Source organism: Lissotriton vulgaris, chromosome 1_1 (genome assembly GCF_964263255.1).
Source record: "Lissotriton vulgaris chromosome 1_1, aLisVul1.2, whole genome shotgun sequence".
Taxonomy (NCBI): domain Eukaryota; kingdom Metazoa; phylum Chordata; class Amphibia; order Caudata; family Salamandridae; genus Lissotriton; species Lissotriton vulgaris.
Genome location: NC_141685.1, coordinates 1,694,798,744 through 1,694,822,276, shown reverse-complemented (window position 1 = coordinate 1,694,822,276; position 23,533 = coordinate 1,694,798,744). Strand labels below are relative to the sequence as shown.

Here is a 23,533-nt window from a genome sequence, read left to right as displayed (position 1 = left end):
TCTACTTGCTTGGAACATATCAGCACTTTTATACAATACGAGTACAATTGAAAGGAAGGAGTTTCCCTTAGACTCGATTCAATCATTTCATGAAGTAATCATACAGTAAACATAGCATACTTGTTCTCGTTTGAAGAATAACCTGAATAGCATTCAAACAAACATATTGCATCGGAGTGATTGTGGTGGCAAGTTACAGAGTTGCTGGTATCTGAAGACAGAGAATCGAGACATTGTCACAGGGTCATTTCTGTCGGAAAGGTAAAGAGGACGAGGCATTGTGCGTTCTTTACTTCGTACACAAGGGTGGTGATGTTTCACAATGGTATGTGTGTGCAGCGGGGAAGAAGGAGAATGGGCTGTAGTAAACTATTCTTCGTGGCTGTCTCGTGTGTGTGATTAGGTTTTCCCTTGGTTGTTAACCCAACCCGTGGCTGTCCTCGCAAACTAGGAAATCATTGATGAACGAGAGCTGCGATGACAGAGTTAGGGAAGGGGAGTTTTCCGAGTCAACCATCCGACTGACTCCGTTCTTGTCTAAGGGAAAATATCGAACGGGACGGAAACCCGTAGGTTACATGGTAGCTGGACATTATTCTTTGCATGTATCAGATTTTATGAGAAAGAGAGCAGGCAAGCGGGGGTGCAACGGGGTTTGTGCTTGAAAATAGGAGAATCTGCTTGCCTGGTCGACGTTAGGATGGATAGGGTGCATGATGGGACACCAGAGGAAAAGGGAGCTTTTTAGTCAAATTCCACACCCTCCCGCTGGAGATCAGAGCCTCTCAAAATCTGCTGGCCTTCAGAAGAAAAATAAAGACCTGGCTGTTTAATCAATAGTCTGCCTATCACTCTGCCACCGTCCGAGACGCCCCAGGGCATTTGCGCGCTTTATAAGTTTAAATAAATAAATAAATAAATAAATAAATCCAAATAGTACCTTATGCAAGACTTTTAATGTGTCCCCTCCAGGAGTGCTTAGCACGTGACTGGAACTAGGCTCAGGGTCTGTTATCGAATCTAGTGTTGGTAGACGGCCGCACCCATCGCTCTCTGCAGTGGTGAAATACACAAAACCTTTCAAAAGGGCCGCCCTTCATCGACCCAGTTCCACAGCCAGTGCTAACAGCAGACGCATTGCTCACTGGTTGGGGAGCTGATCTCCAGTTGCATACAATTCAGGGCATGTGGAGCCTGCAGCAAAAGCTGCTTCAGATAAAATATCTAGAGCTGCTAGCGATTTTTCTAGTGCTCAAAGCTTTTCAAGTTCATCTAGTAGGCAAAACTGTCCTGATTTGTACAGACAACTTGACAGCAATGTACTACATAAAAAAACAGGAGGCACCCACTCTCTCCAGCTGTCACAACGAGCACAGACCGTCTGGAGATGGGCTATACATCATAAAATGTATCTCCTCGAAGAACACCATCCAGGAGTAAACAAGCAGATTGCAAATCTGCTCAGTCGTCAAAGACAACAGATCCACGAATGGGAACACCACCCTCATGTTTTCCTCCCATTCTTTCAAACGTGGTGCTTTCCATACAAAGATCTATTCGCCACAAACTTTAACACAAAATGCCCAAGCCTCGCATCCAGGTATCCACACCCATTGTCCAGAGGAAACGCACTATGGATGAATTGGTCAGGGATATTTGCCTACGCTTTTCTGCCTCTCCCACTTATTCTAGTTATGGTTTGGAAGATCAGACAGTCGTCCCTGACACTAATTCTTGTTGCTCCCACATGGGCCTGTCAACCCTGGTTCACAACTCTGTTGGAGCTCTCCGTAGTTCCCCACCAAAAACTACATCTCGTCCCAATCTCCTCACTCAGAGCCATGGAGAGATAAGACATCCAGATCTTAATCATCTCAACCTTGCAATCTGGCACCTGAAATCTTAGAGTTTGGCTACCTTAATCTCCCGCCAGACTGCATGAACATTATCAAAGAGGTTAGACATCCTACCACAAGAGCATGCTATGCAGCAAAGTGGAAGCGGTTTGTGATATACTGTAAAAATAATCAAATCAATCCACTTGATGCTTCAGTTCAAATCATCATTTGCTATCTATTACATCTGAAGCATTCCAATTTAGTATACACATCCATACGCTTACATTTTTCTGCAATAGCTACATACCTACAGAACATACATCTGTCTCTCTTCAGAGTGCATGTCAATAAAGCATTTATGGACTTAAAAGAATCATTCCGCCAAGACTTACACCTGATCCAGTGTGGAATCGCAACATTGTCCTCACCAGCGTAAAGGGTCCACCTTTTGGGCCATTGCATGGATCTGAACGGCAATTTCTCACTTAGAAGGTAGCTTTCCTCATAGCTATCACATCACTGAGGAGATTAGGTGAGCTTCAGGCATTAACCATAAAAGAACCATTTTTACAAATACACCAAAACAAAGTGGTTCTTCGGACCAACCCTGAATTCCTACCTAAGGTCATATCTGCCTTTCATATCAACCAATCTGTTGAGTTGCCTGTGTTCTTCCCTCAACCAGATTCTGTGGCAGAACGTGCTTTACACACCTCAGATGTGAAAAGAGCACTTCTTTACTCTATAGAAAGGACAACACCTTTCTGTAAGACAAAACTATTAGTGGCTTTTGCTCCACCACATAACGGCAATCCTATACCAAAATCAGGTATTGCAAGGTGGACAGTCAAATGTATTCAGACATACTATGCAAAAGCAAAACAAACATTGACAATACCCCCAAGAGCGCACTCAACGTGCAAACTAGGGGCCTCTGTGGCATTCTTAGGAAATATACCTACAGATGACATTTGCAAAGCCGCAACATGGTCTACACTTCACACATTCACAAAACACTATTATGTAAATGTGTTAGCAAGACAGCAAGCTAGTGTGGGCCAAGCAGTTTTACGTACACTATTTCAGACAATTGCAACAGCTACAGGCTAGCCACCGCTTGGGAGATAACTGCTTTATAGTCTATGCAAAGCCTGTGATCTACAGTTCACATGCCTCGAACGGAAAATGCTACTTACCCAGTATGCATCTATTCTCAGCACGTAGAGCTGTAGATTCACATGCGCCCACCCACATCCCTGGGTACCTATACCTGTTGCAGTAACATCTTACTTAGATACATATATACATGGACATCCCTTACTACCCTTACTAACTCCATTATCACCCTCTGCGGCAAACAATCTAACAATGGAGTCGATGCCCATGCTCACTATCACCGAAAGGAGGGGTCATCTACATTGTGACCGGAAAAGACTTCGAACAAAAAACAAAGTGTAAATATCCAGACACAACACTAGATGGAAAGCTATACAAAGCATGTGAATCTACAGCGCTACATGCCAAGAACAGATGCATACTGGGTAAGTAGCATTTTCTTTTCAAGCAAAGTGACCATCACACGCTAGCATGAGCAATCGATCTGTTTGCCTCAGAGAGTATTACTGCCACTGTTGTGTGATGACGTAAGAAATGGGTTGGAATGTACTTATTACAAGTAATACTGTGAAGAGGTCCAAGAAACTGTGGGTACAGGAAGTTAATGAAATGGGCAGTAATATTAAAAAAAGACTCAAACCCTTCTGTGTTTAAGTATGTCACCCATTTCAGTTTATATTTTAGGAGAAACACAATAAAAAATGTTGTTTCCTTTACTATGCTTATGATGATTTAAACTTCTATCCATGCCTTTCTGTTTTCCTTTGTGATTTGTGTCATCATTCCCTAATTCAGACATTGTTTTGCAAGGCTAACTTGAGAGAGGAAGACTCATTTCTCCGATGACACTTCTGCGATAGCACATGGATTGTGATTTAAGCGCTATATGACCTGATCGATGAGGGGACTCCAGCAGTTTGACAAATGCCTCTGACTGCAAGAAGACAAGGGCGATGGAAAAACTGAGAGATTTTTCACCCATTGAGTGGGAAAATAGTTCCTCCACACTCATTGACATAAAAGGAAGACACTACGACCACTTTTTAGGTTTCGCCTGTCTTGTGAAATCTCTTGTATTTATTATATCTTAAAAAGGTGCTCTTATCATTTCCTGTCGCCAAATTACTCTGTTCATTCGCTTTTGTGTAGAAATATCTTAAATGCATGCAGCCAGGAGAAGTTAACAAAATTAAAAGTTCTATTCAAAAGCAAATGAATAGAGTAATTTGGCGCTAGGAAATGATAAGAGCACCTTTTTTTTTACAAGAGTAATTTAGCAATGGGTACTGATAAGTAAAATTGTATACACTAATTTCCAGGTCATCCCAATACCTTTCATTAGGAAGTGTGATAGCAGGGAGCTCAGGGTAGGTTTGAAGGCACAACGTGACAAAACAACGATAATCTAAAATATGATTCTCACTTCCTCACGCAATCAGACCAGAAGTAACAAAAGAAAAAAATACATGCCATGGTGAAGCCTTGTGACAGCACTGCTATCCTTAAAGTTCTCAAATGTGTAACAATGTCAGCAATATGTTCACACTGTTTAAGTCCCATTCACTGTCCAGATAGGATCTCTTCCTATTGAAAAGGCAGACACCTTCTAACAGAAGCTGGAATGCTTGCTTTTTTGGTTTCACATGCACGGCACTTACATTGTGCTTGTGAAATCTCTTGTTTATAATATATCTTAAAAGGGGACTTTTATCAGTTCCAGATGGTTGAATTGCTGTGTTCATTTGTTTTTGCGTGGAACTTTTTTTTGGGTTAACTTTCCCTGGCTGAACCCATTTATGATACTTCTACTAAAGCTGTTCACACTGTTTAAGCCCCATTCATGGTCAAGATAAGTTCTCTTCCCACAGAAAAAGCAGACAGCTTCTAACAGTATGCTGGAATGCTTGCTTTTTATTACTTAGTTGTGTAAAGCAGATGCTTTAGCATTAGAACGTTTGTGGCATTTCCTATTCATGCCTCAGTAACTTTCTTTGCATTTCGTAGGCATTATCAGATTGATTTTTTCAACGTAATCTATTTGGTCATTATGATCAAATTGTAAATGTTGTAATAAACATTGTATATTAAAAATAAAGTTAATATACAAGAGCTATGCTATATTCTACTACTAAACAGGCATCCACAAGTGCAGTTACCTTGCAGACAACGGTTATGATTTGCATGGTGCAGCAGATGCATTAGCATTGTGCCCAAAAGTTGTCAGAACTGCTCTAAACATATAATATTGCTATATTTGACTACTAAACAGGCAGTCACAATTGCAGTTATCTTGCACTTAAAAGGGACTTTATTTGAATTGTACGGCAGATGCAGTGGCACCGTGGCCAAAAGCTCTAGGAACCCCACTAAACCCAGATTATTGCTCAAATTTAAAACTAAACAGGCAGTCACAAGTGCAGTTACCTTGCATACAACAGGGTCATGATTTTAATAGTGCAACAGGTGCAGTGACACCAGGATCAAAAGCTCTAGGCAGCTCACTAAAAACCTAATATTGATATATGTTACTACTAAATAGGCAGTCACAGGTGCAGTTACCTTGCAGACAACAGGGTCATGATTTGAATTGTGCAGCAGATGCAGTGGCACCGGGCCCAAAAGTTATCAAAACTCCTCTAAACATCTAATTTGCTATATTTTACTACAATACAGGCAGTCACAATTGCAGTTATCTTGCAGTTAAAAGGGGCTTGATTTAAATGGTGTAACATGTACAGTGGGACCGGGGCCAAAATGTATCATAACTCTATTAAACACCTACTATTGCTATGTTTTACAACTAAACAAGCAGTCATAAGTGCAATTATCTATTATCAAGCATTGGGGTCATGAATTCAATAGTGCAGCATGTGCAGTGGCCCAAAAGTTGTCAGAACTCCTCTTAAACACACAATATTGCTATGTTTGACTACTAAATAGGCAGTCACAATTGCAATTACCTTGCAGTTAAAAGGAACTTGATTTGAATGGTGCAGGAGGTGCAGTGACTTTGGGGCCAAAATCTCTAGAGATACCACTAAACCCATATTATTGCTACATTTTACTACTAAACAAGACAGTCTCAAGTGCATTTATATACCAGGCAATAGGGTAATGATTGGAATGGTGCAGCAGGTGCAATATCACCAGGACCAAAAGCTCAGACACTCCACTCAACACCTAATATTGCTATATTTTACTACTAACATGCAGTTGCCTTGCAGACAACAGGGTCATGATTTGAATGTGCAACAGGTGCAGTGGCACTGGGCCCAAAAGTTGTCCAAACTCCTCTAAACACCTAATATTGCAATATTTTGCTACTCTACAGGCAGGCACAATTTCAGTTACCTTGCAGTTAAAAGGGGCTTGATTTGAATGGTGTAGCTGGTGCAGTGGCACCGCGGCCCCAACCTTTAGGGGACCCCCCAAACGCAGACTATTGATAAATGTTACTATTAAACAGGCAGTCACAAGTGTAGTTTTCTAGCAGGCTATAGTGCCATGATTTCGATGGTGTTGCAGGTGCAGTGGCACTGTGGCCAAAAGTTGTCAGAACTCCTCTAATCACCAAATATTGCTATATTTAACTACAAAATAAAGAGTCACAAGTGCAGTTACCTTGCTGGCACTAAGTTCCTGATTTAAATGGTGCAGCATGTGCAGTGACACCGGGGCCCAAGGCTCTAGGAACCCCTCTTAGCACCAAATATTGCAATATTTTACTTCTAAACAGGCAGTCTCAAGTACAGTTACCTTACAGGAAATGGGGTCATGATTTGAATGGTGCAGCGGCACTTGGGCCAAAAGTTGTCATAACTCCTCTTAACACCAAATATTACTATATTTTACTACTAAACTGGCAGTCACATATGCAGTTATCTTGCAGGCACTAGGGGCATGATTTGAATGGTGCATCTTCTGCAGTGGCACCGGACGCAAAAGTTGTCAGAACTCCTCTAAACATATCATTTTGCTATTACCTCAATTAGTTCTTTTATTTCCCTTCTTTCATTGTATTTTTCAAACTTTTGCTATTACTTACCCGCACTATACCACTAGTAACAGCACAATATATTGACTTTTTGTACATAAGCCTAACATTTTATTATTATTATTATGCAGCTTATAGAGCGCCTGGTTACACCAACGGAGTCTCCCCGCGCTAGAACACTAAAAGGACCCAACAGATGGACCAGTACTGAAATCCAACCACCCTCCAATCTGAGCCCCCCAAGGAACAGCTACGGAAGGCCTATTGCCGGCCATCCGGGGGATGTTGGAATAGCCATGTCTTAAGTTTTTTTCGAAACAAGGTCTCCGACGGGCACAGCCTTAAATCAACAGGGAGGTTATTCCAGGCCTTCGCCGTAAGGAAGCCAAAGGAGCTCCCATCAGCCCGAGCCTTCTGAACCTTGGGCACAATCAACTTTGCCGTGCCCACGGACCTTAGGCAACGTGTAGGTCTATAGGCGGTGAGAAGGGGTAGCAGAAAGCTAGGATCTTTCTTATTGAAGATCCTATGGCTAAAACACAAAGCCTTAAAGATGACTCTGGCCTGTATTGGAAGCCAATGTAATTTCCTCAGGGCCACCCCCACCGAAGCCCGTCTAGGATTGTTCAAAATTAGACGTGCTGCAGCATTCTTAACCTTCTGCAGGATGTTCAGTTTTTTTTGGGGTCACCCCTTGGTACAGGATATTGCATTAGTCTAGACAGGATGTAACAAGGGCCTGTATAATGGTACGTCTAGCATCTAATGGGAGAAGATCCAAGATTTGTCGCAGCATCTTAAGAATGCCAAAATAGGCACCGCCACGGTTGATGTCTGTTCGGAAAATAAAAGTGAGTCATTGAACCATACTCCCAAGTTCTTCACCTTGGTCTTAGGGGTCGGCGATGGTCCCAGCTCCTCCGGCCACCACTGGTGTGACCAAAGAGAGTGCTGCTTACCGACTATCATCACCTCCTTTTTACCTGCATTCAGCTGCAAACAGTTGAGCTTCATCCAATTAGCAAGCTCCCCCAGACACCCCTTAAACTTGTCAGCCATTCCTGCCTCCTTTTGTTCCAGGGTGACAATCAACTGAGTGTCATCAGCATATGACACCAGTTTTACCCCATGTTTCAACACGATATCTGCCAAGGGGCGCACATAGATATTAAACAGGGTAGGACAGAGAGTTGAACCCTGCGGCACCCCTTGCGACAGAGTACAGACTCTGGATTCAAAAGGAAACTGTAGAACCTGGAAGGATCTATTCTCCAGAAACTGTTTAATCCATCTCCATATCACTCCCCCGACCCCGGCCTCTCCAAGCCGTTCCAAAAGAAGGCCGTGGGAGACCGTGTCAAAAGCGGCACTCCGGTCAAGAAGGATCAAGGCAGTGGTTCTTCCCTCATCTGCAGCAGTTTTTAAAGCCTCAGAAGCAAGAAGAAGGGCCGCCTCAGTACTATGTCGAGGACTAAACCTTTAACAGACTTTCTGTAACTTATTTTGTACCACTTCTCAGCAAGTTACATCTTACAACAAAAAAAACATCTTATTAATCACATAGGCAATACCTAATGCATTTACTGATGCTTGTTTACTTAACTAACTGTATAACCTTTGCTTTCAGAGACTCCGAGGACTTTGAGACAGTTTTGTAGACTAAGCCTGCGGAAAGCAATTGGCCTTCGAGGACTGGAGAAAGTTGCCAAGTTAAATATCCCTGCAAGATTAATAGAATACCTTTCGTACAACTGAACCACTACAAGGACAATTTAGGACAGCACACCGAATCTCTCAAAATGAAGAAGCATATGTGTAAACAGAAACAATCGACTTTAATAAACGGGCCATCCAAATGTCCGAGCCAGAAAGAAGAACTCACAAGGTCTTTGCAATAAAAACACCGTTTTCCAGGAACTTTTTTTTATTATTTGTTAGAAACTCTTTGTTTTTATGTGAATTGTTATGTCGCTATCATTGTATATTTATTTGTCAATGGAAAGTGATGTTCTATTCTGATTGTAGGATTGCTAACTTTTATCCGTGTTCATTCCCTAAGCGCATTTTATCCTTTACATAGTGATATTCTCTGTGGCTATGATCTGTCTCACAGTGGCCCCCAGACCCCTGATTTCTCGTCTCTGTTACTCTTTCTGCACGTTGCTCATTGAGTCTATTTGCATGTCCTCGATAGGTTTGTCTTTTCACCTGTTCGCATTCTTGAGAGTATATGGCTCTGCTTCGTGGGTTTGCCTTTCACCCTTTGGCGTAGGTGTCCCTTTCTGTTATGCACGTGGGTGTGATTCTTCAGTACAAGGCAACCCTCGCTGTCATTTCCTACCCTACCTGTTTTTATCCTTCACCTGGGAGCATCCTGAATCCGTTTCACCTGTGGTGTGATGTTTCGCTCGCATCGCTCTCCTCCTGGATGTGGTCTTTACCCAGTGGCCCTCTGTGGCTGTGTCCCGCCTTAATGTGGTACCATGAGTACTCTTTCTGCGCACTGTGTGGGTGTGCTCCTTTGTCCTGTGGCCCCACCTCCCTCCACAAGTCCCTCGCGCCAGATTCTGTGCTCCGTGTGGGCTCCCATTGGCAGCTTGAGTCCCCCGTTAGGGCCGTTACTGACCAGCGTCTCTATTCCTCCCCTGCAATTTAGAAAACCCCAGTCATTCTACCCAGATAATGATTGAAACCCAATAAAATGGTAGTGATTTTGTAGACCATTGGGTCCTTTTCCTGCTTCCAAAATCATTTCCTACGCTTTAACTCAGTGATTCGTTGAAAAATGTAGATAGAAGTGGAAAAGGAACTGAATAGTAATTCAACAAAGTCTCTGAGCCTTCGGCCAGTTTGCAGTTTGGATCAGGGGTTCATTCCAGCGGCTTCCATTTTCCATTGCACAACTTTGTTCTGAAATGCATCGATCAAGAACTAAAATACAAAATTCGGAGGGGGGGGGGGGGGTCCTAGGGGAAGTTTACTGACCAGGCATTGCTACTACCCCTAACAATTATATCTACCAACAACCAGTAGCAATGGGTCAAGAAAAGTAAACAACTATCTATGTGTCTGTGAGAGTATGTCCTCAAGGGTGGAGGTGCAACAGCGAAATCAAAACCAGGGTACTTTCTCTATGAGAAAAAATGTTCCCATCAGATTACCAACGTGTACCGCCCTGCATCATTTGGGATCCTTCACCATGAAGGTAAGACGTTGCACCCTCGGTAGATTTGGCCGACTTCTGGCCTATTCTTTCAAGTGTGTCTTGATGCAAGTGTTAAATGTCTCAATGTCACGTGGTAATCTGAATAGCAGTGCAAACAATGTGAAAACAATAAGTGAATAGTGTGAGATATCATAAAATTGGGTAATGAAGAGGTGAAAAGTATTTTAATAGGTACCTATTCATTCCCAAGAATTAAAACAGTGCATAGTAGTATAAACAAATGACTACTAAGGTAGATGTTTGGTCGACATGTTTCTGCAGTTAAATCCGGGCCAAAAGGTCTCCTACTGCTTCTTCAGGACCGTGACTAATGCTACTGCTAAAGTATAAGTGAAATAGAGTGCAAATGAATTGAGATAAATATCACCTCGTATTCTCCTGGTTTTCATGGTCCAAGATGTACCAAGACAGAATAGACAGACACATACACAGACACATAAATAGAAAAAACAAACACATCATCATTAGTGATGGTTTGTGTTTCAGAAAAAGCCATCAAGATCTGTTAATCATTTGTCAGGCCATGCTGATTCATTTTCGCATGATCATGTATCTGAAAGATTACATTTACACTCACCTATGCTATAGGGAATATATGCCCCACCGCACCTGGCCACAGTGCAGGTAAAACGGAGCACCGCTCTGATGGGGAGAAAAGAGGGTATTAGAGGAAGGATTGAATGAAAGCAACAAAGTGGTCCGACGGACTATTCTGAACCAGAGTACTCTAGCCCATATTAGTGTTTTTCAGTGATTAGATGCATGCCAAATTAGTTGTCACAATAAGCAGATATTATTGGTGTCGTAAATGGCCTTAGGTTACTGCACCATAAGCGCTTCGATTATGGGAACCGGGTCATTTCAGATGTCAATGCCCGTATTGTTGAAGATCACTTCAGTAAAAGTTAGATTGTAATCAGTAGAAGGTAAAAACTTTTTTTGCCCTGCTGTCTCCCATTCTGAGGCAACTAAGTGAAAACCAACCCGCTATGGTTGTTATGTGGGCTGATACCGTTCCCGAAAAAAACACATCATTTGGGCAAGCAAATCCGGATGCTATCAGGATTTTTTAGAAAATAAGTTTGCATCATATGCGCTAAAATTGCGGGACATTTCAGATGTCATTGACCGTGTCGTTTAAGGTCACTTGAGCACCAGTTAGATAGTAATTAGTAAACCATGAGACCCGCTGTCTACAATTGTGAGGCGGCTAAATGTAAAGCAACCCGCTATGGTTGTGGTATGGGCTGACATCGTCCCCGGTAAAGACTCCAGGGGCAAAAAAAGTTTTTACCTTTTACTGATTACAATCTAACTTTTACTGAAGTGATCTCCAACAATACAGGCATTGACATCTGAAATGACACGGTTCCCATAATCGAAGCGCTTCTGGTGCAGTAACCTAAGGCCATTTACGACACCAATAACATCTGCTTATTGTGACAACTAATTTGGCATGTATCTAATCACTGATAAACACTAATATGGACTAGAGTACTCTCGTTCAGAATAGTCCGTCGGACCACTTTGTTGCTTTCATTCAATCCTTCCTCTAATACCCTCTATTCTCCCCATCAGAGCGGTGCTCCGGGGCGTGGCTTAGGCGCCGATGTAGGTGGAAGCGGGACTCCGGAGCTCCTCCACGCCCGCCTCGCACCACAGCATATCCTGTACCCCGGCTCGAACCCTGAACCCCTAAACACGCATAGGAGGGTCTCGGGAGCACAAGGAGTGACCCTGGAGATCCGGGAGTCCCCGCAACTGCCTACGGAGAACTTTGTTCGGGAGGCGAGGCGGTTGGAGTAACGGGCGCCCAAAATGCCGGCCGCTGTCCCTGCCTGATACGCCTGGCGGTGACAAACTGACAGCAGAGGGGAGCCCAGAGAAGCTAAGAAAATCGCCCACACGACAACGGAGGTCCCTCGGGACTTTAGGAGGTGGGAGACACCCCCTGACATCGCGCCACGGGTGAGACCGGAGGACGAGGGGCTGACAGACTGCCTGACCCCAAGATGGCGCCGCCCGCGTGACAGAGGCTGCCCTAGCTGCCGGCGGCGGAGTCCCTGAGGCCTCGTGGTGTGGCGGTCTCACCCTACCTCTGCGAGGATAACCCTGGTGCCCCCCCGCCTTGGGAAGCGGGGCGCCTGCATTGACAGCAGGCTAGCGGTGAGCGGGCTTCAGCGGTGGGGCGCACAGAAGCGGAGGGGCCTGTCGTCCACCTCAGAGAGGCACCCGGGCTGAAATGGGAGAGGGACTGCTTCCTGGTCAGGGGCACTCGCGCACCAGAAGCTACTCTAGGCCTGGCACTCGGAGGCGCGAAAACAGTCTGTGACACCCCGGAGGGGGAGAACTCGCCAGGCGACTGGAGCAGGGACCCCGGTGCCCCGCCGCCCTGGTGGAGTGAGACCTGCTCCCTGAGTTGGACAATGGGCTGGAGCCCCGCCTGACAAGGGCCCGGAGGCGCAGAAGGGCAGAGCGACTGAGACGGGACTGGAGAGGAGTTCAAGTGTGCCTTGACTCACTGGTGGCCACCGTAGAGACGCCCGGGCTGACAGCGGTGAGGGACTGCTTCCTAACCAGGGGCACCCGCGCACCAGAAGCTACCCAAGGCCTGGCGCTCGGAGGCGCGAAACCAGTCTGTGACACCCCGGAGGGGAAGGTCTCGCCAAGCGACTGGAGCGGGGGCCCTGGTGCCCCGCCGCCCTGGTGGAGTGGGGCCTGCTCCCTGAGTTGGCCAATGGTCTGGAGCCCCGCCTGACAAGGGCCCAGAGGCGCAGAAGTGCTGAGCGACTGAGGCGGGACCGGAGAGGAGTTCAAGAGTGCCTTGATCCACTAGTGGCCACCATAGAGGCACGCGAGTCTTGCCACCCGGCAGAATGGTGCGAGGAGGCAGAAAGAAGGGCTTTGACGCACTGAAGCTGGATGACCCGGGCCATCTCGTGGAGGAAGATGCACCGGCGCCTGGAGCGGGAAGCTCGACCCACCCACGAGATCCATCCTTGGGAGACATCATGCAGGCGATAGTAGCGTCACGGGAAGCTCTTGAAAGCGAATAGACACCATCGGATTGGACCTGACCTTGTTGAAGGACGACAACAGGAAGCTGAAGGAGCGGGTGGCGACCTCGGAGGTAACCCTGAAGGATTTGCCTGGGGATGTGGCTACCCTGGGAGCATCATTGGCGGAGGTGGCGCAGAAGGTCCGGGTGCTGGAGCTCAGGGCCGAGGACAGTGAAGGGCGCTCCAGACGTAACAACCTCCGCCCCGTGGGGGTCCCAGAGAAAGTGGAGGGCCAGGATGCGGTCTCCTACCTGGAGGGATGGCTGCGGACTGAGGTGGCTCCAGAAGGACTTTCCCCGTTTTTTGCCCTGGAGCGGGCCCACAGAGTCCCGGCGCGCCCTCCCAAGCCGGGAGGACCGCCGCGGCCGATAGTGATGCGCCTCCTGCACTTCCGAGATAGAGACCACATCCTCCGGAGGGTCAGGGACCTGCCGGACCTGAGAATTGATAATAGCAAGGTCATGGTTTTCCCGGACTTCACCAGAGACGTACAAAGACAACGGGCCTCTTTCCTAGCGGTCAAGCGGAAATTGAGGTCGCTGCAGCTGCCCTATGCTATGTTGTTCCCGGCTCGGCTGAGGGTCATCGCTGGAGGTCGCTCCCACTTTTTCCTCACACCGCAGCAGGCTTGGAGCTGGTTAGATGCCAGGGGGGAGTCGGGCGCAGATGCCCCTCCGGAGACCTCGCCTGGGAGGCGCTCTACTGAGACGACGCCGACGCGGAGGTCTGGTTCCCCGTCGGGATGGCAGCAGGAAAGAGCTAAGGCGGTGCTGGCGGTGGTGGCCATCAGCCAGGGAGACGCCAGCCCTTCCAGTAGCGCATCGGAGCAGTCGAAGGTCAGTGCTCCCAGTCCTGGCTCCAGTGGTGGGCACGATCTTTTGGAGTCGGACCTGCCGGTGGTGACTCCCCAAACAGCAGACGGAATCCTTGGCTGATGTGGACGGCAGGACTCCGGACACATTTGTAAGGTACTGGGTTGCGGGTTGAGGCTGCCTTGGAACGCTGTGCGGAGAGGTGTGGGTGCCTCCTGGGACTTATCACTGAGTTGTGGGGGGGGGGGGGAAGAGCCGAGGGGGCTTCTCCTGAATGTTCTGGGGGGGTGGGGTGGCAGCGGGGGGCTTCGGGCCTGTTTGGGTCGGCGTCCTGGCCACCCTAGCCCTATTCTATTGCGATAAACTTTCACTACTTGAGTTTGGATGGGGTTTCCACTTTGGTTGTCTGTCCTGGGGTGTGGGAGTTGGGGAAGTTTAATTGATCAGGTGGGGGGGGGGAGTGGGGGTGGGACCCGGGCGTGCCAGGGGGGTCGCTGAGAGAGTGGATGAAGCGCGATGGGCTCTACAATGGGACCCGACTTAGGCTACAAATGTCTCACGTGGAACGTAAGAGGGATGCATACAATGCATAGACGCCACAAGATCCACTCCTATTTAGTCAGACGGGGCATTCACTTCGCCTTCCTCCAGGAAACACACCTACTAGCTAAGGAGGGGAAGGCGCTACAACGGAGATGGAGGGGGCAGGTGTACCACACTGGCTACTCCACATATGCTAGGGGGGTGGCCATTTGGATACGGGCGGGTGTTCCTTTCCAGTGCACACAGCAATTAATTGACCCAGAGGGGAGGTATGTCATGGTGCGAGGCAAACTGGATGGGAGGGACCTTACCTTGGGTTGTCTGTACGCCCCGAACGTAGACCAGCCTGCATTTCTCTCCTTGCTGTCCAACAAGCTGGCCCCGTTTTTGGTGGAGCCCTTGCACCTTGTCGGGGACTTTAATAGCGTGACTGACACTGCCCTGGACAGATCGCACCCCCCCTACCTAATGCCCCAGCTGGCAAACTGGCACTTGCGCGTTCTGCCTGGCAACGCCAATGGGATCTGGTAGACTCATGGAGGGCTAACCATCCGTCGGACCGGGACTAATCGTTTTTCTCCGCTCTCCATGAATTACACGTTCGCATCGATACCTTCCTGTGCTCCTAGGACGTGCATGCAGAGGTGTGCCACAGTGAGTATCTCACGCGCAGGATCTCTGATCATAACCCGCTACTTGTACAGCTGCGCTGGTCGCAGTGCCGCCCGCGAATCCCTGCCTGGAAGCTGCGCCCAGAGGCACTAGACGACCAGCTCTTCCGCACCACAATATCCTCGAACATTGAGGTGTATTTTCAGGTCAATGCGGGCACCGCGGGTTCAGCCGCGATTGAATGGGACGCCTTCAAACAGTAGTGCGGGGACAATGCATTGCGACGGCGTCGGGAGTTAGGAGGACCTTGCTAGAGGACATCACAAGGGGGGATGAGAAGCTGCGGGGGCTGGAGAGGGAGAGGCCTGAGCGACCGGACACACATGAGGCACTACTTGAGGCGCGGGAAGTGGTGGCGGCGACAGTGGAGCGCCTCAGGTGCTTCGATTACAAGGCCTACCTCACACGCGCGCGCTCGGAGCGCGATAATTCAGGAGCTTTTTTGGCCTGGCTGGCCAATCCGGCTCGCCGGAGCTCGGTCATCCTTGAGCTCAGGGATCACTCGGGAGCGGCGTTTTGACCAACAGGGGATTAATGAGATATTCTATGATTACTACACGGAGCTTTACCGCAGCAGGGTCCTGCCGTCGGTGGACGAATTCCAAGGCTTCATGGGAGGGCTAGATTTGCCGGAGCTGGGGGAGAAAGACGCGAAGCTGCTCGGAGGCAAAATTGAGGAGAGGGAGGTGAGAGTCGCCATCAAGGGTATGGCGAGGAACAAGACGCCGGGCTCCGATGGGCTCCCGACGGAATTTTATCTCACCTATGTCGACCTCCTTGCACCCCGGCTGACATGGCTCTACAATGAGGCGAAGCGGCTGGGTAGCCTGCCGGTGACCACTGGTGAAGCACTTATCGTCCCCCTATTAAAACCGGGCAAACAGCCGTGGGACAGGGCGGCGTATCGCCACTGTCCATGCTCAATCTGGACTATAAGATTTTGAGTAAAATCTTGGCGACGCGTTTGCTCCCCCATATGCCCATGTTGATCCACGCGGACCAGTCCGGCTTCATCCCGGCCCGCAACACGGCGCTTAACGTACGACGGCTCCTGCATGTATTGGAGGCTGACACCTATGACGGCGATGAGGCGGTGGTGTTTGCAGTCGACATGGAGAAGGCCTTTGACAGCCTGGAATGGCCTTATCTCTTCCATGTCATGCGCACGCTGGGCCTGGGCTTCGTGGATTGGACGGCGCTGCTCTACCGGAACGCGACGGCGAGGGTCCGAACTGGGAGAGTTATCTCTGAGATGTGTGCGGTGGGTAGGGGCACCCGCCAGAGGTGTTCTCTTTCCCCCCTATTGTTCGCCATAGCCGTCGAACCCCTCGCGGCGCGAGCCCGGCTGGGTCGGGCATATCAGGGGCTGGATGTCTATGGACAGGTACACCACATCGCAGAAATTCCATCCCTGAATTCTCTGACCAGCAAAGAAATTGACTTAGTTCTGTTTCCAATAAAAGAAAATAACAAACTAGTACAGGTATCCTTTTATTCACCGGTTTTGCCTGGAATAATAATCAGAGAGAAGGAAATTCTTCACAAAAATGGCTATGATGTAATCTCGGTGGAAGATTTTAAAACCAACAACTCAAATAATGGTATATTAGGACAAACCCACAGAAGAAAAGAAAACAACAGTTCTAATTGGGGAGATCTAGCATCAAGTACTATGAGGAAAGATCTACTTAAAATACAAGTAATTCAAGGAGAGAGGTCAGTCTGGTCTCGGAATTCCACCTTTAGCAACACTGAGAACTCAATAAAATCATGGGCATGGTTATCAGAAACCGTAAACAGCAAAAAAATGGTAAATTCACAACAACGCGAAGTTTAGCAAAGGTCTGACGCTATTGTCCTGGAACCTGGCAGGGAAAACTAATATAAAAATGAAACATGCAATTAAAAATTCCCCTGATATCATCGCCCTCCAGGAAACATGGTTAATCAATACCTTTACTCAAAGAGGATACTATGTATACGAAACATTGGCAAAAAGATCAAGAAGGGGACACGCCAAGGGTGGTCTGGCAATATTATTAAAAGAAGATCACTCTTGGTCACAGGAAATAATTAACACAAACACAGACAATCTACAATGTTTAAAAGTATCCCTTAGAACCCATGCCTCAGCCAAACTAGAAAAAATATTACTTTTCAATATTTACGCACCTCCCAGCAGTAATAATAATGATTTGCTGTTTGACCGCCTAATGGAAATTATCACTCATATAATTGATGATCAATCTCACTTGCCATACCTCATAATGGGGGACTTGAATGCTAAAATTTCTAACTGCGAGATAAAGATATGGGCTCGTCTCCTCAAAGAGGAATCTCTGGAATCATCACTCCCTGAATTCCCAAAAGGAACTAAATCGGATAAGAGGGGACGCGCACTACTAGCTTTTCTCTCTGGCATTAATGGGATTATATTAAACGGTAACATCAATGGTGATATACCAGCAACATACACACGGCAAGGAAATGAATCTCCTTCAACTATTGATTACTTTATATGCGGGATCGAAGGAAAAGAACAAATGAGTCAACTTTCGATAATATTCACTGCAGAAAGTGATCACGCTCTTTTAAACCTTTCAACCCACTGGATTGCACCGTCCTCTTTTTATAACCAGCCACTATTTCTTACAGAAAAAACGGAAGTAAACACAACTAGGCGTCGCATTTACTGGGGGACAGAAAATCTGGAATATCTGCGGCAACTAATTACTGAAACCAATATATTGACCAACATATATTCAGATGACCCTGTAAAGAACTTTGAACATCTAACGAATAATCTCAAACAAGCTCTGCAAAGTAAGCTAGAATACCACAGACCAGCAAAAAGAAAATGGAAAAACAAGAATAAAAACTGGAATCAACCAGTCGTAAAACAAATCAACAGACTGATACGCGCCCAGTATCTGGAATTCTCGTCAGTAAACAAAAAGGAAATCAATAGATTAAAGAATCAAATGCGACGAGAAAAAACTAAACAGAAAAAACTGAAGCAGGACTTTAATTGGACTGAAATCCAGCTAGCAGCTAAACATAATAATCAACGTAAATATTGGTCACTGATCGCAACAATGACAGGATCCAAAAAAAAGCTGGAGGCTACACCTGTATCAGAAGAAAACTGGGACATATACCTACGTGAGCTATACAAACAGAATCAATATATTAAAAATGAAGAAGTGGGAGGAGAAAACGTGGAAACTAAAGATAATAAGATCAATAAAACGTCGGCAGTGTCAGTCTCTATGAATATCAGGAAGGCAAGGAGCACAGGTGCATCTGGCCCCGATCAGATACCTGTCAAGGTCTACCAAATTGACCATAAAGAGTGGGGAACGGTGCTCTCGCCGCTATTTAACTATGTATTCGACAGTGGTCAAATGCCAATTCCTGGAAAGGAAGTATCATAATCCCGATTTTCAAAAAAGGAAAAAGAAACACACCGGGAAATTATAGGCAAATTGCCCTCATGGACGCTGCTGGGAAGATTTTTGCAGCAGAAATCCTGGATAGGCTGAAAAATTGGGCTTTCTCATTAGGTCTAATTCCTAAATTTCAGTCCGGATTTCGCCCACACCATTCTGTCACTGACAATGTAGCAATCTTCCAAACTATTTTAGATAAGTACGCAACAGGGAAAAAACAAACTATTTACGCAGCGTTCATTGATTACTCGACAGCCTTCGATCGAGTGGATAGACCGACCCTGTGGTCAAAATTGAGAATAATGGGGATCCCGGAGCAGCTATTACATCTGATAGTGAATCTACATAGTGACACCTGGTGCCGCGTCCAAATGGGAAGTGACAAGGGCCTATCGAAGGTAATACGAACATCAAATGGCCTGAAACAAGGGTGCCTCTTGGCTCCAATTTTATTCTCACTGTATTTAAGTGACCTACCTTCCCAACTGCAGCAAGGGATATGTACTCCTCCTAAGATAGCCACTGAATATATCCATTCCCTGCTGTATGCAGACGATATAGTCATGTTTGACCTAACACCTTTCGGACTACAAAATCTTTTAGATATTTTATATAAGTACTCAAGGAAAAATTACCTAATCCCAAATACGAACAAAACAAAAGTGGTTGCCTTTTCAAATCAGAAGAAAAGGGTACGGTACGAATGGAAGCTGGGAGGTGAGAAACTAGAACAAGTAAAGGAGTATACATATCTGGGTAGAATTTTCTCACAAAACATGAGCAACATCAATCAAATCAACCACCTGAAAAGGAAAAGTGATCTGCATGCTGGGGCCTTGTCACGCTTATATTCGGCCACTGGACATAGACATTTCTCTGCACTGATTCAAGTCTATCGAGCTAAAATCACACCGGTCCTGTCCTATGCATCGGAATATATTCCTCTAAATCAATGGTCATATATGGATTTAACAGAAGGAAGAATATTGAAAAAACTACTGAAGATTTCAACATCTACCCCAGTACAGGCATTGAGACTGGAATGTACCATCACGAGCGCATATGCTACAGCTATAGCGAGCATCATAAGGTGGGCCCATAATCTTCTTCTTTCAAAAGAAGGTACTTTAAGAAGATTGCTAAAAGTAGAGACATTCGAGAGTAGCTCTACTCATACTACCTTTACTAAAAATATGCGAGAGGCTCTACAGCTTGCAAAAGTCAATGTGGAAATTTTGTCTACGTGGTCACCAGCTCAACTCAAACTTTTTCTAAAAAACTTCACTCCCAAATTGAGCTACGAGATTGATCACTCTCATTGTAATAGTCTATCGTCATATAAATTTTATGTAGCCTCGCAGGAATACAAACAACGTCAGCCTTACCAAGAGTATACTCTTCAACATGGCGCAAGGCGTGCAATTATGATGTTGCGCCTTGGAACACTTCCTGTACAAACTTTTACTTCCTCTTGGAGGCCCGACAGCTCTGCCCTTTGTACCCTTTGTCAAGGAGGCAACCAAAATTTGGAACACTTATTTTTTATATGCCCTAATGCAGAAATTGTAAATGCAAGGTCAACATGTCTTAAGCCCATCTACCGGTCCTGCAGGATCACTAGCTCACAAGACTTTTTATCACTATGTAAAAGCCCCCCTAATGAATTCGTTTGTTACAGAATTTTTAAGTTTTTGAAAATCTCATTGAAAATGTATTAATATGGAATGTATAAATGTATATTTTATTTGTGGTCCTCGTAAGAGTACCGTAACAAAAATAAAAAACTTTGACTTTTGTACACCACATCGCATTATATGCAGATGACCTGCTGATGTTCTTGGCGGACTGGACTGACTCTCTGTGTGGGGCTAAGTCCCTCCTACAATCATTGAGCAGAGTGTCAGGCCTCCGAGTGAACTGGACGAAGTCCTACCTGTTCCCGGCCCGCCCGCGAAGACTATGTCCCCAGTCCACTGAGGGGGTGACGTGGGAGGAGAGGAGTCTGCACTACCTAGGGACCTAGATCTTCCATGATAAGGTGGATATCTTTGAGGGAAATATTGGGTCGGCAATTAGGCACACTAAAGTGAACTTCGACTTTTGGAGCACGCTCCCATTGTCACTAATGGGGAGAGTGGCGCTTCTTAAGATGGTGACCCTGCCGCGGCTGCTTTATTTCTTCAGGACCCTCCCGATCTGGATCCCGGCGAGCTACTTCCGGCGGCTGAGGTCGATGGTAATCGGCTTTCTGTGGGGGGCGAGCAGGCGCAGGGTGGCACACAATACACTTCTCCGCCCTAGAGCGGAAGGAGGACTTGCGGTGCCAGACTACGAACTATACTACCTAGCGGCACAGCTGCAATGGCTGACGCAATGGGTCGCCAGGAGAGGGGAGGACGGATCGGGGGAGCCGGCGGGCCCGGTTCAGGTGTTATCCCGGATTATTCTGGGGCTCCCGGTGGGAGATTTCCACCTCACTCAGGAATTTGCGACGGCCCGGAAATGCTGGAATAGATATCGCCGGAGGGGCCGTATTACGGTCCCATATGCACCTGAGATCCCGCTCAAGCTGTGCGGGGCACTACCGCATGGGGGCTCGTGGCACGGTCTAGAAAGTTGAGAGCTGCAGGGGCTGACGTCCATGGGGGACCTCTATGAGAACGGGGTGCTGCTGCCTTTTGACCTCCTGAGAGACCGCTTTGAGCTGGGGGGGGACTTCCTCCTTCATGCGGCACTAACGACGGCGATCCGCAAGCACTGGAAGATGGGCATGACGGAGCCGCCACTGTCTCTGGGCTGCCAGTACGTGGTAATGATGGCGGGGACGATCAAGGCAGTCACGTGCCTATATAGGCGCTTGGTCTTGGAGACTGTCGCCCCACTGCTGACCCTGAAGGCCAGATGGGAGGCTGACCTGGCGACGGAGATCCCTGAGGAGGCGTGGACTGGGATAGTGGAGCGGGCCCGAAACGGGACGCGCAACGCTAGGTTCCAGCTGGTGCACTTTTATGTCCTGCACAGGGCCTACCTGACCCCTGACAAATTACATAAATATTTCCCAGCCCATCCGGCGGCCTGCCCGCGATGCCCGGCGGACTTGACTTATTTCCAGCACATGTTCTGGTCCTGCCCAGAGTTGGGTTCCTTTTGGCGGGAGGTAGTGGATAGCCTGAGGGAGGTTACGGAGAGGGACTTGCAATTCACCATGGCACACTGCATCCTACACTGGTTCCCACACACATCGAAGAACAAGATTACTAGCAAGTTTCTGGACCTGGGTCTACTCCTAGTGAAGCGGGCCATAACATCCCAATGGAAGGCGAATAGGGGCCCCACGGTGGAGATATGGAGGGCTGAGCTTCTCAAATGGGCCCGGTGTGAGGGAGAGCTCCGCATGCATTCTGCGCTTAGAACAGGCAATGACGCTACTCTGGAGAGGGCCAGGGCATAAGAGAGGTTGGTCTTAGACCTCACACTTTTGGACCTGGATGAGGAAGACACCCCGGCGCATAGCCCTGCTCCGGCAGCGCAAACGCCTGGAGAGATGGTGGCCTAGGCTCCCTCCCTTGTTCCCCTACTTCCTATGTGATCACTGCAAGTTGTTTGTTGATTGCTCCTGATGGTCTACCTCGGGTCTGGATTGGTCGAGATGGATGTGGACTCGCACTGGTGGTACACTGGCACGTCTGGGGGAGTGGGGGGCAGGGATAGGGGTGGGTGGAGTAGATCTAGGTGAAGGGAGGGGGTAGGAGGGGTTGGGAGGAATGGGTGGGAAGGGGGGTTGTTGATCAGAAATGGAGCAGAGGGACTACTGATTCTACTGGACATTGCGCACGGGGGGGAATGAGAGGGCTGAAAAGCAGCACTGCCATTTCCCAGATGATTGGTTGTCGCTGAGCCATGATGTATTCTCCAGCACAGAACTTTATCTGCTGTTGCGCTGCTCGACCTCCGGGGTGTGAGCTAAATGGCTGTGTGGCACATATGATGGAGATTCATATATATAATGATCAACAGTGGAAATGACACAAATGCTTTGACTGTACCGCCTATTTTGCTGCAATAAAAAGATATTTACAAAACAAATCAGAGCGGTGCTCCGTTTTACCTGCGCTGTGGCCAGGTGAGGTGGGGCATATATTCCCTATAACATAGGTGAGTGTAAATTTAATCTTTCAGATACATGATCATGCGAAAATGAATCAGCATGGCCTGACAAATGATTAACAGATCTTGATGGCTTTTTCTGAAACACAAACCATTACTAATGATGATGTGTATGTTTTTTCTATTTATGTGTCTGTGTATGTGTCTGTCTATTCTGTCTTGGTACATCTTGGACCATGAAAACCAGGAGAATACGAGGTGATATTTATCTCAATTCATTTGCACTCTATTTCACTTATACTTTAGCAGTAGCATTAGTCACGGTCCTGAAGAAGCAGTAGGAGACCTTTTGGCCCCGATTTAACTGCAGAAACATGTCGACCAAACATCTACCTTAGTAGTCATTTGTTTATACTACTATGCACTGTTTTAATTCTTGGGAATGAATATGTACCTATTAAAATACTTTTCACCTCTTCATTACCCAATTTTATGATATCTCACACTATTCACTTATTGTTTTCACATTTTTTGCACTGCTATTCAGATTACCACGTGACATTGAGTCATTTAACACTTGCATCTAGACACACTTGAAAGATTAGGCCAAAGTCGGCCAAATCTACCGAGTGTGCAACGTCTTACCTTCATGGTGAAGGATCCCAAATGATGCAGGGCGGTACACGTTGGTAATCTGATGGGAACATTTTTTCTCAT

The 23,533-nt window shown here is 46.9% G+C and overlaps 1 protein-coding gene across 1 annotated transcript in view; it reads left to right on the top strand.

Moving 5' to 3' along the window:
• ASB13 (ankyrin repeat and SOCS box containing 13) overlaps positions 1 to 8,777 on the top strand; it is a 187,442-nt gene extending 178,665 nt beyond the window's left edge. The window contains exon 6 of the mRNA XM_086918935.1: positions 8,576 to 8,777. Coding sequence (XP_086775061.1) covers positions 8,576 to 8,703 — 128 coding nt within the window. The 3' untranslated portion in view covers positions 8,704 to 8,777. The remainder of the gene's footprint in view (positions 1 to 8,575) is intronic.
• The last annotated feature ends 14,756 nt before the right edge of the window (positions 8,778 to 23,533 follow it).